The sequence below is a fragment of the Mustela nivalis genome (assembly GCF_964662115.1).
Source record: "Mustela nivalis genome assembly, chromosome: 10".
Classification (NCBI taxonomy): domain Eukaryota; kingdom Metazoa; phylum Chordata; class Mammalia; order Carnivora; family Mustelidae; genus Mustela; species Mustela nivalis.
The window spans coordinates 49,237,173-49,255,945 of record NC_139029.1 but is presented as its reverse complement, the minus strand read 5'-3'; the positions used below and the strand labels follow the sequence as shown (position 1 = coordinate 49,255,945).

Below are 18,773 nucleotides of genomic sequence, written 5' to 3'. Positions count from 1 at the left end.
CCACCCATATTACACAAACTCTAAGCAAGGAAAATACATAAAACATTTTAGAATGATTTTCATCAATAAAATCAAATAAAGAATACTACTTCATAACTTGAAGCTATCTAGAACACTTAGTTACCTGAACTACTACCAAGTAGCTATATGACAATTTTCAACTTACAAATGAAATCTTCATCACACAACCTGTTCACCAGATTAAATGGCTTAAAAAAGAGCATAAACCTCTATTTGCAGAGGAACATGATCCTACATTCAGAAAATGCTAAGGAATACACAAAAAACTGTTGGAGGTAATGAAGTAGAACACCAAGCTTACAAGAAACAGGATCAGATTATAAAAAAACAACTGTATTTCTATATACCAGCAATAAACATACTAAAATAAAATTAAGAAAACAATTCATTTTAAAATACCATCAAAAAGAATAAAATACTTAGGAATAACTTTAACCAAAAAGTGCAAAAGTTATATGTAGAAAACCACAAAATGTCACTGAAAAAAATATAAGCCTAAATATAAGCAAAGATATCCCATATCCATGGATTGGAAGACTTAATATGGCAATACTCTTTTAAGATGACAATACTCTGCAAGTGGATCTACAGATTCCATATAAAATCTATATCAAAATCCCAGATGGATTTCTTATAGAAATTGATAAGATGATCAAGAAATTCATATAGAAATGCAAGGGATCTAAGAATAGCCAAAACAACCTTGGAAAAGAAGAACAAAGTTAGAGGAATCACACTTCCCAGTTTTAAATTTTACAAAAAGCTAAGGTAATCAAGAAGTGTAGTACTGGCACATGGACAGATGTGTAGATAAACAGAACTGAATTGCAAGTCCAGAAATAAATCTCTACATCTATGTTCAACTGATTTCAGAAAAGGGTATCAAGATCATTCAAAGAAGAAAGAACAGTCTTTTCAAAAAATGGGGCTGGGAAAACTCAATAGCCACATATAAAAATGAATTCGACTTATAACTCACATCACAAGCAAAAATTAACTCAAAATGGAACACAGACCTAAATGTAAGAGCTAAAATAATAAAAAATCTTTTTTTTTTTTTTTAGATTTTATTTATTTATTTGATAGAGATCACAAGTAGGCAGAGAGGCAGGCAGAGAGAGGGGGAAGCAGGCTTCCCACTGAGCAGAGCGCCCAATGCAGGGCTTGATCCCAGGACTCAGGATCATGACCTGAGCCAAAGGCAGAGGCTTTAACCCACTGAGCCACCCAGGTTCCCCTAAAATAATAAAATTCTTTAAAAAAAAACATAGGTACAAATCTTCATGAGCCTGATTTAAGCAAAAGTTTCTTAAATATACCAAAAGCACAAACAACCAAAGGAAAAAAATATATAAATTGATTTCATCAAAATTTGAAAGTTTTGTGCTTCAGTGAACACTATCAAATAAGTGAAAAGATAACCCCAAAATGTGAAGAAATATTTACAAACCATACATTTATTTGCTAAGGGATTTGTATCTAAAATATACAAAGAACACTTATAACTCAACAATAAAAAGACATAACCCAATTAAAAAAGCACAAAGGATTTAAATAAACATTTTCCAAAGAATTATTAAAATAGCCAATAAGAATATGGAAAGATGCTTAATGTCATTATTCGTCAAGGAAATACAAATCAAACTCCGTGAGACACTTCACACCCACTGGAATTACTTTAATAAGAAAGATGAACAGGGACCCTAGGTGTCTCAGTCAGTTGAGCATCCTATTCTTGGTTTTGCTTGGGGACACAATCTCGGGGTTGTGAAATCAAGCCCTGTATGCAGGCTCTGTGCTCAGCACAGAGTCTGCTGGAGATTCTCTCTCCCTCGCCCCCTGCCCCTACCACTCATGCTCTCTCTAAAATAAATCTTTAAAAAAATTTTTTAAAAACGTGGACAATATGGGGCAGCTGGCGGGCTCAGTCAACTCCTGATCTCCAGTTTGTGAGTTTGAGCCTCACTCTGGATTTAGAGATTACTTAAATAAATAAAAGACTTAATTTAAAAAAGGATGGACAATAGAAAGTGTTGGTTGGGATGCAGAGAAATTCAGAACTTCGAACACTGCTGATGGGAATATAAAATGGTGCAGCCACTTTGAGAAACAGCTTGGTAGTTCCTCAATTACACTTAGAGTTAACATATGATCTAGCCATTCTACTCCTAAGTATATACCCAAGAGAACCGAAATGATATATTCACACAAAAATTCATATACCATGTTCACAGCAGCACTATTCATATTAGCCAAGAAGTCAAAAACAACCAAAATGTCCATCAACTAGTAAGTGATTAAGAAAATGTGGTATGGCCATACAATGAAATATTATTCAGTCACAAGGAATGAAGTAGTGATACATACATGCTACAATATGGATGGATTTCAAAAACACTATGCTAAATGAAAGGAGCCAGACACAAAAGGCCACAAGTTGTGTGATTCCATTTATATGAAATGTCCACATTGGAACGCCTGGGTGGCTCGGTGGGTTAAGCCCCTGCCTTCGGCTCAGGTCATGATCCCAGGGTCCTGGGATCGAGTTCCGCATCGGGCTCCTTGCTCAGTGGGGAGCCTGCCTCTCTCTCCGCCTCTGCCTGCCTCTCTGCCTGCTTGTGTGCTTTCTCTCTCTCTCTTTCTGACAAATAAATAAATAAATAAAATCTTAAAAAAAAAAAATGTCCACAATACCCAAACCCATAGAGACAAAAAGTAGACTGGTGGTCCCCAGGGCCTGGAGAGAAGTAGGGAGCTGCTAATGGGTTCAGGATTGCTTTTGGGGGTGAAAAAATGTTCTGGAATTAGATAGTGATGATGGTTGCACAATCTTAAAATATATTAAAAACTGCTGAATCATAAAAGGGTAAATGTTTTAGTATGTAAATCGTATCTCAATTTTTAAAAAATCAGTGTCCATAGTTTTCCAAATTCAATGTTTATATTCATTCAAGAGAAACTTAAGCAATTGTGAGTGACTTAATAAGGCAAACGATACACGTCCTCAAATATTTCTTTAGATTTATACAATTTTCGAATGATACTTACTATATTTCATGTTGTTCCAAGCAGATATAAATTTAGTTTTTAGCTTGTCAACTTCATCTGTTCCTGTGGCCTCCATATTCAAATTCTAAAGAAAAAGCCATCACTTGATTGCATTCTTCTGTAAAGTTATCTTTAGTGCTAAAAGAAAAAAATTAAAGAAAAATAAGTCATGAGTATATATTATATGGTATATTACTGCTTAAGTTTTATATATGATTAATACAATTTGAATACAATTTGAACTGCAAATGAGCAAACCAATTTCTTATTTTACATAACAGGATATAATATATTCTATAAACAGGGGCGCCTGGGTGGCTCAGTGGGTTAAAGCCTCTGCCTTCAGCTCCGGTCGTGATCTCAGGGTCCTGGGATGGAGCCCAGCATCAGGCTCTCTGCTCAGTGGGGAGCCTGCTTCCTCCCTCTCTCTCTGCCTGCCTCTCTGCCTACTTGTGATCTCTGTCTGTCAAATAAATAAATAAAATCTTTAAAAATATATATATATATAATATTCTATAAGCACTTTAATTACAAAAAACATCAAATACCAAATACACAATAAAAATTACCATACAAAACCAAACAATAACCTCTTCCAAGTACTCACAATTAAGAACAATATGTTAGTTTAGTGAAATAACTCTGCTTTGGTGCTTGTGAGACTATTCAAGATTTGTTTTATTTGTAATGACGGAAGTTGGTTTTAAGTCTCTCAAGAAATAACAACTGTCAGGCACCTGGGTGGCTCAGTTGGTTGAGCATCTGCCTTCCGCCAAGGTTGTAGTTCTGCAGTCCTGGGATCAAATTCTACATGGGGCCCCTGCCCAGAGGAGAGTCTGCTTCTCCCTCTCCCTCTGCCACTCCCCCTACTTGTGCTCTTTTTCTTTCTCATAAAAATAAATAAATAATTGTTTAAAAAAATAAATGACAACTATCTTCAGAACGGAGGACTCCACTTAAAACTGATTAAGTCACTACTTTCATATAAAACCTAAAGTTTTGTTTTTTAAGGCATTTCCTCCCTAAATGCAGTCAATACTGCATTTTTTAAAAAATTCATTTGACAGAGATCACAAGTAGGCAGAGAGGGAGGCAGAGAGAGGAGGAAGCAGGCTCCCTGCTGAGCAGAGAGCCCGATGTGGGGCTCGATCCCAGGACCCCAAGTTCACGACCTGAGCCAAAGGCAGAGGCTTTAACCCACTGAGCCACCTAGGAGCCCCAATACTGCAGCATCTTTTAAACGCTACTAAAAACAGAATGGCGTAGGGGCACATGGGTAGCGCAGTAAGTTAGGCATGGGACTTTTTTTTAATTATTTTTATTAACATATAATTTATTATTAGCCCCAGGGGTACAGGTCTGTGAATCGCCAGGTTTGCACACTTCACAAAATTCACCATACCACACACCCTCCCTAATGTCCATAACTCAACCACCCTATCCCTAGTTCCCCCACCCCCCAGCAACCCTCAGTTTGTTTTGTGAGATTAAGTGTCTCTTATGGTTTGTCTCCCTCCCAATCCCATCTTGTTTCATTTATTCCTTTCCTACCCCCCCAATCCCCACCATGCCTCTCAAATTCCTCTAATCAGATCAAATGTCTTTCTCTGATTGACTTATTTCGCTCAGCATAATACCCTCTAGTTCCATCCACGCTGTTGCAAATGGCGAGATTTCATTTCTTTTGATGGCTGCATAGTATTCCATTTTGTGTATATACATTTTCTTTATCCATTCATGTGTTGATGGACATCTTGGTTTTTTCACAGTTTGGCTATTGTGGACATCGCTGCTATAAACATTCGCATGCACATGCCCCTTCGGATCACTACATTTGTATCTTTAGGGTAAATACCCAGTAGTGCGATTGCTGGGTCATAGGGTAGCTCTATTTTCAACTTTTTGAGGAACCTCCATGTTTTTTTCCAGAGTGGCTGCACCGGCTTACATTCCCACCAACAGTGTAGGATGGTTCCCCTTTCTCCACATCCTCTCCATAGGCATGGGACTCTTGATTTCAGCTGAAGCCATGATCTCCAGATCCTGAAATCAAGCCCCACATGGGGCTTTGAGCTTAGCAGAGTCTGCTGAAAGATGATCTCTTTCCCTCTCCTTCTGTCCCTCCTTTCCTTCCCCCCAACCCAGCTCACACACCCCATCTCTCTCATAAACAAATAAATCTTTAAAAAAAATAGAATGGTTTAAATCTACAACTTAAGTTTTTTTTACTTTAAAATAAGAATAAATGTAGCTCACGGATATTTGTTTTATAACTGACTTGTGGGAAAGTTGAGATGTGCGATATAATCTGAAAGAGGAACAAATTATACCTTAAAATGCTTGTGCTTATTTGCAATAATTCAGATAGTTTACTTTTCAAGAAAAGAATGCTGCACAGAAAAAAAAAAAAAAAAAGAATGCTGCATAGAACATTGCCCTTTTAGGGTTATAAATATCTACTGAAAAGTATAGATACATTTAATTCTCTAACAATAGACATTCCATTTTATAGTATGTACTAAAAGCTACTAATTATACAGAAGAGTTGAGGCAGGAGAAAGCATGGTCTGTTGGAAAAATTTTAAAGTCAATAAATTTTAGAGCACAATAAATCCAAAAAGGGGGCTTGAGTTGTGACACGGGCCAAAGCACACATATTCTTGTACACAATGCTAAGAATTTTTTTTATCCTAGGAACAATTGGTTTCAAACAGGAATATTAGAATCTGATTCAGTGGCTTTGGCTCCCAGAGTAGCACAAAGAATAGATTGAAAAGGACAAAAGTACATTAGAGCTTACTAGTACTGTACAGGACTAGAAGAGAGATGATAATAGCTTCAAAGGGAGCAACAGAGAGGGAGAGAATTAGACATATAAGGAAATGTGTCAAAAATTCAATGTCCTGGTAATTAAATGAATATGGAAGGCAAGAAAGGCAGTTTTGCCAGAGATACACCCATATTCCTGGCTTATGAAACTAAATAAAAGGTGCCAACCATTGAAATAGGAAGCGTCAGAAGAGGGTCAGGTTAGAGGCAGAAGATCATGAATTTAATTTATATGTAGTTTGAGATATATCTGAGAGATATATTATAGAATCATCCATTTATTTAATTATTCAAGAAATTATTGCCAGGCACTCTTCAAGGCAATGCAGATAGAGCTTAGGACAAAAGCAGTGGAATACTTACTCTCATGGAGCTTACCTTCTTGATATATTCTAGAGAGGCCAACGAGGCAGTTGAATTTATAGATCTGGAGCTTAAAGATGAGGTCTGAGTGAAAACTATTAATTTGAGAAATTCTGATGTATAAATGAGAATCAGAGCTACAAACATGTTCCTCAATGACTTTGCCTTATGTTTACACCTCAGCCTTGAGAATATCCAAGGCCCTTTAAGAAATTACATCTGCCCTTTTATGTAGCTTCCACTCTTGCCACTCCCTCATATGCACCATTCACTGAAGCCATTTTTTAAAAATTTGAAGCAAATTTAATCACAAAATGGTATTACACTTGGTAATTAAAAGAAGTGTACATAAACCTGACTTATTAATTTTTTCCACAGAACTAAGGTTTTCATTACAAACAAAGTTCATTTCTAGGGAAAAATTATATAATACTAGGCTACTGAAGCCATTTTTAATATGAATATTAAAGCTTCCTAAACTGGAAATGCTTCCATGTCTTTGCATGTGCTGTTCCCTCCACCTAAAAGCCCTCCCTGCTCACCCTCAATTTTGACTACCTTATTATCATGAGTCCCTAAGACCCAGCTTAAGTTTCACCTCCTCTGGTCAGACTTAAAAGATTTCTAGCCACCTCCATACCTCAAATTAAAACAGATGTCCTGCTATTAACTCCCATAGGATTCTATGTCCTCCTCTATCATGGCATTCATCATACTGTATTATCATTACTTCTTACCTCTTACACACTAAGTGGTCAACTTTTTGCATGTTCTTGAGTTCTGCCTGGCATGGATTAGTTCTTAAAATATGTTTATTAAATGAAGCAGTGAATAGATAAATTAATAAGGTATATCACTAGTAGTGCTCTAACAAGGTGTAAAAGTCTATCAATCGGAAATTTTTTCACTGACACCTAGAAAAGGAAAGAAAATTTCTTCCAGGGGTGCCTGAGTGGCTCAGTCAATTAAGCGTCTGCCTTCAGCTCTCTCCACTTGTGCTCTCCCATTCTCTCTCTGGCAAATAAATAAATTAAACATTTTTTTAAAAAAAGAAAAAGAAAAATCTTCCTTCAGAAAATTGCATAATTTAACAAAATTTGGAAAAGTAAGGAGAAAGGTTTATAAAATGTGCATCGACACGACTGATTATATATCCATTAAAAATGTCTCCAGAGGGGTGTCTGGGTGGCTCAGTTGGTTAAGTGTCTCACTCTTGATTTCAGCTCAGGTCTTGATCTTGGAATCATTAGATCGAGCCCTGCACTGGGCTCCATGGTCAGAAGAGAGTCTGCTTGAGATTCTCTCTCTCCCCTCCTCACTCTGCTTCTTCTCCTGCTGTGTGCTCTCACTCCCTTGCTCTAATAAATAAATGGGTTATTTTAAAGATTTAATTGTCAGAGAGAGAAAGCACAAGTTGGGGGAGTGATGGGCAGAGGGAGAACAGGCTCCCTGCTGAGTGAGGAGCCCAATGTGGGACTGAGTCACCCAGATGGCCCAATAAATAAATGTTTTTTTAAAAAATGTCACCAGAGCACCTGGGTGGCTCAGTCAGTTAAGCATCTCCCTTTGGCTCAGGTCATGATCTCTGAGTCCCTGGATCGAGCCCTGCATCAAGCTCCCTGCTCAAAGGGGAGTGTGCTTCCTTCTCTCCCTCTTGCTTCTCTCCCTTCCTCTTGCTTGCACTTGCTCTTTCTCTCTCTCAAATTAATAAAATCTTTTTAAAAAATAATTCATCAAAAATAAATAAGTAAATAAATAAACAAAGTCTCCAAAAGTTTGTGATAATGGGGAAACACTAGAGAATCTAAAACATTATGCATCATAATTCTAGCTGTAGAAGTAGCAGGGAAAGAGTTAGAAAGAAATTTAAAAAATGACAAGTTTCTCTGGATGTAAAATTGTGTGAGGTTATTTTTATACCACTATTGCCCACCTTTTCCAAATGTTATACAAAGAACAGATGTAATTTTTAGAATTTAAAATTTTTTTTAAGATTTTATTTATTTATTTGATAGAGATTACAAATAGTCAGAGAGGCAGACAGAAAGAGAGGAGGAAGCAGGCTCCCCGCTGAGCAGAGAGCCCGAAGCGGGGCTCAATCCCAGAACCTGAGACCATGATCTGAGCAGAAGGCAGAGGCTTTAACCCACTGAGCCACCCAGGTGCCCCTAGAATTTAAAATTTTTATTGTTAAAAAGCCACCAACCAGGGCGCTAGGGTGGCTCAATTGGTTGAGCATCTGACTCTCAGTTTCAGCTCAGGTCATAATCTCAAGGTCAAAGGATTGAGTCCCACATGGGGCTCTGCGCTCAGAGGAGAGTCTGCTTGACATTCTGTTTCTCCCACTCCCTTTACCTCTCTCTCCCCTTGCTTGCTCTCTCTCTCTCAAATAAATAAATACATCTTCTTTGGGCGGGGGGGAGCCACCAACCACAAGTCTTCTAAATTCAAAATATTTAAAATAAGAGAATATACACACATGTATTTTCTTTCTAAGTCAGAAAGAAAGTAGGTCATGGGGAAGACTTTGGTTCAAAAAGCTTGCAGCACTGGTTACCAGGAATACCCTGGACAGTCCTTAAAAAGAATGTAAAAATGATCTGTTAAAGTGGGTGGGAGGAACATAAAGACAAAGATATTTTGTATGGGAAAAGTTTGTACCTTAGACAATGGCTCCTAAACAAATAATAAATAGCTAGACAAGGTAAGATGCTGTGACAGATTCTGAAATTAGAAAATTTTTCAAACCTCAAGGAACTTGGAGTAGAATAAATTGTTAGGTTATACCTTTATTATTTTTCCTCAAAATTCCTGCTTTATTGACTATTTACTCCAAATAACAATACCCCCAAACATGAAACATTAAAAATGTTTTGTAACATATCGTTGACTATGCTATAAGAATACTTTATTGCCATTGTACATAGGGTAGATGAGAATAATAAAATTATTATCATAATGTCAAACTAGTTAAGCTGTTGCTAGTTTAATAATTTATACACAGTTGACCCTTGAATAATACACATGCAGGGTTTGGGATGCTGACCCCTGTTTAGTGAAAATCCATGTGTAACTTTTGACTCCCCCAAAACTGAATTGAAAGTCTCTAATATATGAAGAGCTCCTATAAATCAATTAGGGAAAAAACAATCAAATAGAAAAAAAAAAATCTGGGCACTCTAAAAGAAAAAGACAAATAAAAATGGGAAAATATTTTCAAACTTACTAAATCTAAATAATGCACATTAAAGGAATTTCATATTTTTTCATCATCGTAAGAGATGAAATTGGTGAGCCTGAAGAAACAAGTATTTTACATAATAATTTCTCAAATAATAAAGTCCATGAGTACAGAGAATATGTCTTGTTTACTCCTGTATCCTTACACCTAGCACAGGTGTGCTAATAGACACAAGTATCTGCTGATGACAAAACTATGGTATGCACATATTATGACATAGATCTATATTTATTACCATAAAAAGATACCTGGGGAACATCAACATACTTGCTAAAACTATGAGAAGAAATAGATAATTCCTCTATTAAGGTTGGAGACTTTAATACCCCTCTAACAGAAAGAAATACAGGGCCAGCATGCAGAAAATCAGTAAAGACAGTGTTAAATTGAATAGCACCATCAATTAACTAGACACAACTGACAAACTACTTCACTCAACAGAAACAGATTACACATTATTCTCAAGTTCACATGGAATATTCACCAAGATGGACAAGATTCTGGGCCATAAAACACCTCTTGACAAAATTTTTTAAATTTGTCATTTATGTTATGAATAGAAATCATATAATATTATTCCCACTGAAATGGAATTACCAAGAAATCAGTAACATAAAGTTAGCTGGAAATTTTCCAAATACTTGGAAATTAAATAAAATACTTCAAATAACACAGGGCCAAATAAGAAATCTCAAGAGAAATTCAGAAAAGTTTTTAACTGAATGAAAATAAAAATGAATATAATTTAAAATTTGTGAGATGCAGAAAATTCTCTTAAAATTTACAGGGAAATTAATAGCATTGAATACATATATTCGAAAAGTAGAAAGATCTAAAATCGATAATTTAAGCTTCCACCTTAGGGAACATGAAAAAGAACAAATTAAATATAAAGTAAGCCAGAAAAAAAGGGAGGGGGGGAAGTAACAAAAATTAAGGCAGGAAGAAAGAAATCAGTAGAGAAAATCAACAAAACCAAAGCTGGTACTTTGAAAAGATCAATGAAATCTATAAGTCTCTAGCCAGGCAAAGAAAAAGAGAATGTACAAATGACTAACATCAGAAATAAAACAGGAGCCATCACCACAGATCCCATGGACATTAAAAGGACAATATGGGAGTATTATGAATAATTCTATGTGAGCAAATTTGGTAATTTAGATGAAAGGAAGCAATTCCTCAAAAGACCGTTTGCCAAAAACTCACATAAGAAATAGACAATTTAAATAGACCTATATCTATTAAAGAAATCAAATCAATAATTAATAAACTTCCAAAAAGATTAAGAAAAAGAAAGCATTGGGTTCAGATGGTTTCACTGCTTAATTCTACAAAACATTTAAGGAAGAAATTATACCAATTCTCTACAATGTCTCCCAAAAGATAAAAGCAGAGAAAATACTTCCTAACTCATTCCATGAGGTCAGCATTACCCTAATACCAAAATCAGACAAAGACATTATTGATACTGGCAAAAGAGCAGACAAAGAGATTGACAGAACAGAATAGAGAGGCCAGTAATAGATACACATAAATATAGTCAACTGGTCTTTGACAAAGGAACAAAGGCAATACAACAGAGCAAAGACAGCCTGTTCAATAAATGGAACAACTGGATATACACATAAAGAAAAAGGAGATAGAATAGATCGTACACCCTTCACAGAAATTAACTCAAAATCATAGAACTAAATGTAGAACACAAAACTATAAAAGTCCTAGAAGATAACATTAAAGAAAACCTAAATGACCTGTAGCATGGCAGTAACTTTTTAGATATAGCACCAAAAGCACAATTCCTGAAAGAAACAACTGGTAAGCTGCACTTCATTAAAATTAAAAACTTCTCTGTAAGAGACAATGTCAAGAAAATGGAAAGAGACAATGTCAATGACAAGCCACAGACTGGGAGAAAATATTTGCAAAAGACATATCTGCCAAAGCACTGCTATTCAAAATACACAAAGAACATTTAAAACTCAACAATAAGAAAATGAACCACCTAATTTTAAAACGGACCAAAGACCTTAACAGATTCCGCTCACCAAAAAAGATATAAAGATGGGCAAATAAGCATATGAAAATATGTTCCACATATGCTATCAAGGAAATCAAATTAAAACAATGAGATAGCACTACATACCTATTAAAATGGGCAAAATCGAGAACACTGATAATACCAAATGCCAGCAAGGATGTCAAGCAATAAGTACTCTCATTCATTGCTGATAGGAATGCAAGATGTTACAGCTACTTTGGAAGACAGTACAGCAGCTTCTCACAAAACTAAACATACTCTTAAGCATATGATTCAGCAATTGTGGTCCTTGGTATTTATGCAAATGAAATAAAAACAATCCACACAAAAACCTGCACACAGATGTTTATAGCAGTTTTATTCATAATTACCAAAACTTTGGAAGAAACTAAGATGTCCTTCAGTAGGTGAATGAATAAATAAACTATAATACATCCAGACAACAGACTAACTCAAGCACTTACAGGAAGGGAGTTATCAAGCCATAAAAAGGTATTAAGGAAAACTAAGTGTGTATTACAAAGTGAAAGAAGCCAATCTTAATCAAACTGTATGATTCCAACAGAATGATATTGTGGAAAAGGCAAAACTATGGAAATAGCAAAAAGATCAGTGTTTTTGAGGGATGGGGCAGTAGGGGCAAAGAATGAGCAGGAAGAACACAGAGGATTTTTAGGCAATAAAACTATACTCTGTAGTACTACAGTTGTAGATACATGTCATCATACATTAATTTACACCAAAAGTCAACCCTAATATAAACCACAGACCTGGAGTGATAATGATATGTCAATGTAGGTTCAGTGGTAACAAATGTACCACTCTGGTACAGGATGCTGATAGTGGGCAAAGTTCTCCATTTTGTGGGACAGGAGGGATATAGGAACTCTGTCTGCTCCATCTTGCTATGTATCCAAAACTGCTCTAAAAAAGTAATGTTTAGGGGCACCTGGGTGGCTCAGATGGTTAAGCATCTGCCTTTGGCTCAGGTCATGATCTCTGGGTCCTGGGCCCAAAGGGGAGTCAGCTTCTCCTTCTCGCCCTGCCTCTCCCCCTGCTCATGCTCTAACTTGCTGTCTCAAATGAATAAATAAAATATTTTTATAAAGAAGTTAATTAAATAATAAAAAATAAAAGTTTACTAACTTTATAGAAGGTGAGGAAAAGGAAGAGAGAATAGCATGAATACAATTTACATATCTATATGTGTATATACTATATATGTATAGAGAACTGCACACACACACACACACACACAAATATGCAAAAACAATGTCTTGAAGTCCATGTTAAAAGTGAAACTAAGAGATGAAATGTCATCTTTTATTTATTTTTGTACTTCTATTTATTTAAATTGTTTACATTTAATGTTTACATTAAAATAATATTCAAAAATAAATTGCTCAGATTAAAAATAATACAGGAAATTACAAATGTGCCGAAAACCGCTTGACTAAGAAACCTACAGAGAACACATTCTATTACAAAATCCTAAGCAGCTTCTAAGAAAAATAAAATGCTGAGCCAGTGCTTTTTCCTTTTTAAGATAAACAATTTTATTCTTCCGGTTCTTAACGACATCAGATTCAGCTATTTAGTCATATAGAAAACGTAACTTCCTCAATGCAATTCCCTAGGGTAGCTCTGGCTGAATAAAATGACTGGGAGGATATCCCTAGTTAATTCTTTTTTTTTTTTTTTCCTCCTTGAAATAGTAGTAAGACTTGGAAAGAGGAAAAGGAATAAATTAATAATTGAGTCCATTCAGTCTATTAAAATGTTTTTTATACTTGTGTGAAATAAGCCAAGGAAAGGCAAGACAAACTACTTTTAGTTTAACTACAAATTAGCAAAAAAACACAAACAAAACCACAATGCACTTTAATAGTAATACCATTAAAAAGTCTAAACCATCCTCACCCAGAAATTCCCTTTCCAAAAGCTTTCTTGATTTTTAAAAAATTAAAAATGAATTAAAATTCATTCTATCAGGTATAAAATGAAGTGATGATTTACCCATTACTTAGTATATTTATCTCTTTTGTTACCTGAAATACCTGGTTTCACTGCTCCAGTGATCAAACTGACATGCCAGAATTCTTGTTTAGTTTATATAATGTCAGAACCTTAATCTAGAAAACCATCAAAGTAACATTCTTCGCAAATTCCAAACAGTTTTTTAAGAGTGTATTTATTCATTTGACAGAGAGAGAGAGAGAGGCAGGCAGAGGGAGAAGCAGACTCCCTATTGAGCAGGGAATCCGATGCTGGACTCTAACTCAGGACCCCAGGATCATGACCTGAGCTGAAGGCAAATGCTTAACTGACTGAGCCACCCAGGTGCCCCTCCAAACACTTTTAAGAAGGGATTTATGGGGCGCCTGGGTGGCTCAGTGGTTAAGCCGCTGCCTTCGGCTCAGGTCGTGATCTCAGGGTCCTGGGATCGAGTCCCGCATCGGGCTCTCTGCTCAGCAGGGAGCCTGCTTCCTCCTCTCTCTCTCTCTCTGCCTGCCTCTCTGCCTACTTGTGATCTCTCTCTGTCAAATAAATAAATAAAAATCTTAAAAAAAAAAAAAAAAAAAGAAGGGATTTATGGTTAAAAGGGGGGGGTATGGTTTTTTCTTTTTCTTTTTTTTAAGAAGGGATTTATGGTTATTTCCTAAACCTTAGAGAAATTAGTAACTTTTTCAAGTAGACTTTCTTTATTAATGATACTACAATAAATCTTAACCATCCACCATTCCCATATTTCTGTTCACTGCTTGCCTTCTGACAAATCCATTTTAATTAAAAAATAGCAATAAAGAGGAGAAATCTCTACTGTATTTTATCTTAGTAAACATAAAGCTACCAGATGAGGTTTATTCCTAAATTTTACTATTTTAATGATGTGAAAAGCAGAGTGAACATTGAGCAGAGTTCTTTTGGAAAGCAGAGCTACATTTGATATGAAAATCGTTGATTGAGACCCAGATGTCATTTTTAGAGAGTCACTTTTCTAACCATAACCATGCATTAAGACAGTCAATAAATTATAAACTGATAAATGTTAAGGGTACTCAAATCAATGTCCTTGAAGGGCAGATGAAGGTAATCAGCCTCTCCCTTATGGCAATAGTTAGAAGAATATTTTATCCACTGAGAATTTAAAGCCAAGAAAAAGCTCCTGACAGAACTTTAGGGACTGACTCTACAGAATATATCTCAGTCACATAGTACAACCGACAAAAACACTGCAGACTTTACAGGATTTGCGTATGCTTGGGCATCTTCCCCAAATGGTATTCTGCAGCAAGATGAAATATAGGTATTGATTTAAAAATTTTTATGTGCTTTTAGCTATACCATCAAATAAAATGAAGTGTGAGGTCCATTCTAAGTTTTCATCTACTGTAACCTTTTCTACCTGCTTGCATTTTTAGTAACAAATATTAATCCCTTGTCTGACCTTGAATGTCTCTCAATATGTTGGTCGGTCATCTCTGCTCTCTTATTTCTCTCCATCTCAGTTCTTTGTCTGCAGAAACATCAATTACTGTATCCATTTCTTTTTCCCTCTTTTCCTACATTTGCCAGTCTTCCATCTTCATACACTGAACGTGCTGTCTAAAAATGTTGTTTGTAAACCCAGCATGTTTATCTCTTTTAAAAAGTCAAAAATATAAAGAAAGGGAGAATGCTGGTAATATTTATTTGAATTGTCCTCTTTCAGAGCTATGGGTTAGGCAAAGTACATGGCAGTAAGAGTTAAAAAGTTGAGCAAAGGAACAGCAACATAATAAGGGCAGGGCTCGCATATTCAGAAACTGACTTTTAAAAGAGGGATAAAAGAGCTTATAGCAAAAAGATTAATAAGGGACTAATGAGATAGTTTTGCCTCAAGAATACAGCTTCTAAACATTCTTAAAACTCCTCAGGAATATACCCTCCAGTTAAAAACACTAAATCAATACAGAGCTTCTTTACAATGATAACTCAATATGTACTACTTGTGCTTTATTCTCTTAAATAAAAAAAGAAACTAAGTACTGAGCATTCGTTTACCTTCACATGTGACTTGTATCAAGGTCCTACAATCAAAACCTCCATTAGAGGGGTGCTTTGGTGGGTCAGTCAGTTAAGCACCTGCCTTCAGCTCAGGTCATGATACCAGAGTCTGGGATCGAGCCCCTCATGGAGTTCCCTGCTCAGCGGGGAGCCTGCTTCTCCCTCTCCCACTCCTCCTGCTTGTGCTCTGTCTATGTCAAGAGAAATAAAATCTTAAACAAACAAAAAACCTCCATTTGTGCCGCATGGAGTACTACACATTCACAGATTATAAAGTTGTCATCATAACCATCTATATGGGATATAAATAGTTTAAGTGACTTCAATCACTTACTTAAAATTATAGTGAGAGGTATTAATGATATCTGGGTTGTTTTAAGCATTCCTTGATTTCCCTGATCTTATCTCTAAGAAGCACATAATATTTACTCTAGCTTGAGAAATAAATTTTAATTATGTCAGATAACCTCTGACTGGTCCAACATAACTATGAATGTTTGGAGCTTCCAAAGCAACTTTGCAAGTGGTGAAACATGCAGTCTGCATAAGAAGAAACATACAGGGTCAAATTATTTAATCATTAACAAAATTAACCTAACCTCTACAAGAACTGAAGGATGTCAGAATCTCAGGATTGAAAGGGAATTTACAAAGTATCTAGTTAGCCAGTAAGTAGTAGTATTAATAACAGGTTTTAACCATTTTCCCATATAATACACTCCAATCTATCCCTAAACTCTCCTATGAACAGTGAAAGAAAGCAGTGAAAGAAAATGTGTAAATTTAAAAGATTAAAAAATATATCACTCCCATCCCCAGGAATCTAATCTGCTATCTGGTTCAAATTCACTCACTAATTATTAATTGGGTTCAACTACCCGTATAAGAGCAAGATCTCCTTTCCAATGTCCTAGCCAAGTGCACTGACCAAGCCTCTGAGTGAATGCCTCCAAAACAGAAAGTTCAGTACTTAATGAGCTCTGTACTGAGCTAAAAATACAGCTGTGTAAGTTTAAAAGCCTGATACAATTTTAAACTATTTTTCTTCACTAACATCACTGTTCTAGAGTATCCACATCACTACATTATTCCACCTAATTTTAAACAACTTCAGTTGCTTAAAAGACATGGAACCAAAAATCTGTGTCCTTAAAATGTCCACCAACTGTTCCTGGTGGGGCCTTCTGAAACTAATCTGCCTTGCATTCGATAACCCATCAGGTATTTAAAGACCTCCAGGGGCGCCTGAGTGGCTCAGTTGGTTAAGCATCTACCTTCCGCAGGGGTCATGATCCCAGGGTCCTGAGACTGACTCCTGGATTGGTCTCCCTGCTCAGTAGGGCGTGTCTGCTTCTCCCTCTCCCTCTGCCCCTTCCCTCCCACTTGTGCTCTCTCCAGCGCGCTCTCTCTCTCGAATGAATGAATGAAATCTTTAAAAAAAGAAAGAAAAAGTAAAAAAATAAAGACTTCCAATATCTTCCCCACTCCCGCTGCACCATCTCTTCTCCACATTAAATATTCTCAATTCCTTCAATTAGTCAGAAGACTGCCCAAATGAGTGGAAATGAGGCCTCAATCAGGGTACTGATAAAGGGATAAGAAATGAGATATAAAAAATGAGATATAAACAGCAAGCTCAGATGATAGAACTAGCAACATCAATTCAGTATGACATAGTGATTTTGAGGTTTGTTTAACAAGTAAATATGGACAGGATCTTTTTCAAGTCCCATTCCATTAGTTACTTCTGCTACAAAAAGGTGCATCCATATTATTGAGACTAGTAATTATACTTCATTTAAACACAAAATATCACATTTATTCATTCATCAAGTACTTGAGTGGCTACTTTCGTAAGGCTCTATGGGAGATAAAATGAGCCATGAGATCCAGTTCCTGTCCCCATTAAATTTACATCCTAAAATGCAAGATGTTTATAATTAACCAGAACTTCAGTTGTAATATGGTTATGTCCCACAGTAGAAATATAAAAATGTTAAAATTACTGGGAAATATTTTTCCCCTTTCCAATGAGAATATTCCTACAAGAAAAATATCACACACAGTCACAACTGGGATTCTTCAAATACAAAGACCAAGGACACACAAACAATATAAATCTTACATTCTGGGTGTAAATAAGGCTAACACTAGGCATATTTCTTAGGAAGGAGTTAAAGTACCCTCAACAATTATGTCTATTGTTAAAGATTAATGCTTGAATTGTATCATCGGTCAAAAGAGCATTGTTTAAAATGTTCACAAACACAACTGTTTTGGCTTACAAATGGAATTGTTTGATGTCATTTCTAATTTTAAACAATAGTATATCAATTTGAAAATAAAGCTAAGGGTTTAAAGCTTTACAAATATTTTAAAAATGCGTATTTTCTACCTGATATAACTGTTATGGAGTTCCCTATAGCAATATACATATTACTATGATAAAGGTTTAAATTACTATGGGTACTTTAGTCATTTTACCAGATAACTTATTTTACAGAGTCTATTAAAATGTAGTTTAGTAGGAACTTTATATTTTAAGCTATAACCAAATCACACAGAAAGTATAATATAAATAACTTTGAACACATAATTTGACTCTAGGTCTTTAGTGGGATATAGTCTAAAGACATAAAATGGCAAAGAAATCTTTACTTGGTAAATCTGTTGTTGGAGAGAGTACCAGTAGAGTAATACCAAAACTATCTTAAGTGTTTTATAGGAGAGATTAGATGAGTAAATATACTGATATGGTTTTGAATCAGAATTCCCTGTAGGAAAAGGGAGATAAAATATGAACTGCCAGAAGGTGAAGATGAATTCTGTGTTTCTAAGTATGAATTAAGGTATCTTATAAGTATGTGTGTGTGTGCATGTGTGTATCCTAAAAGCAATGTACTCCAGTAGCAATGAGTACATTCAATGCCCAAATCTTGTTTCGGAGTAGCATTTCCCACTAAACTGAACAAGGACTCCATGATAAAATGACTAATCCAGGTCTCAAGCAGGGAATTTACAAGGTGAGCCTGGAACTTCTTATTGTACAAAAAAATAAGAATGTGCCCAGATACCAATGTGAATGCCAGTTCCTTTGGCAAAGGCCAAAGAAACTGGCTTGAATCTGACTAATCAAATTTAAGATAATTTAATCATCAAAAGAATAATGGTGGGGCGCCTGGGTGG

The 18,773-nt window shown here is 35.8% G+C and overlaps 1 protein-coding gene across 3 annotated transcripts in view; it reads right to left on the bottom strand.

Moving 5' to 3' along the window:
• ATG4C (autophagy related 4C cysteine peptidase) overlaps nt 1-18,773 on the bottom strand; it is a 79,080-nt gene that overhangs the window by 52,129 nt on the left and 8,178 nt on the right. For all 3 annotated transcript variants that reach the window (XM_082687858.1, XM_082687859.1, XM_082687857.1), the window contains exon 2: nt 3,070-3,207. In XM_082687858.1, the coding sequence (XP_082543984.1) occupies nt 3,070-3,145 (76 nt within the window). In that variant the 5' untranslated portion in view covers nt 3,146-3,207. The remainder of the gene's footprint in view (nt 1-3,069; nt 3,208-18,773) is intronic.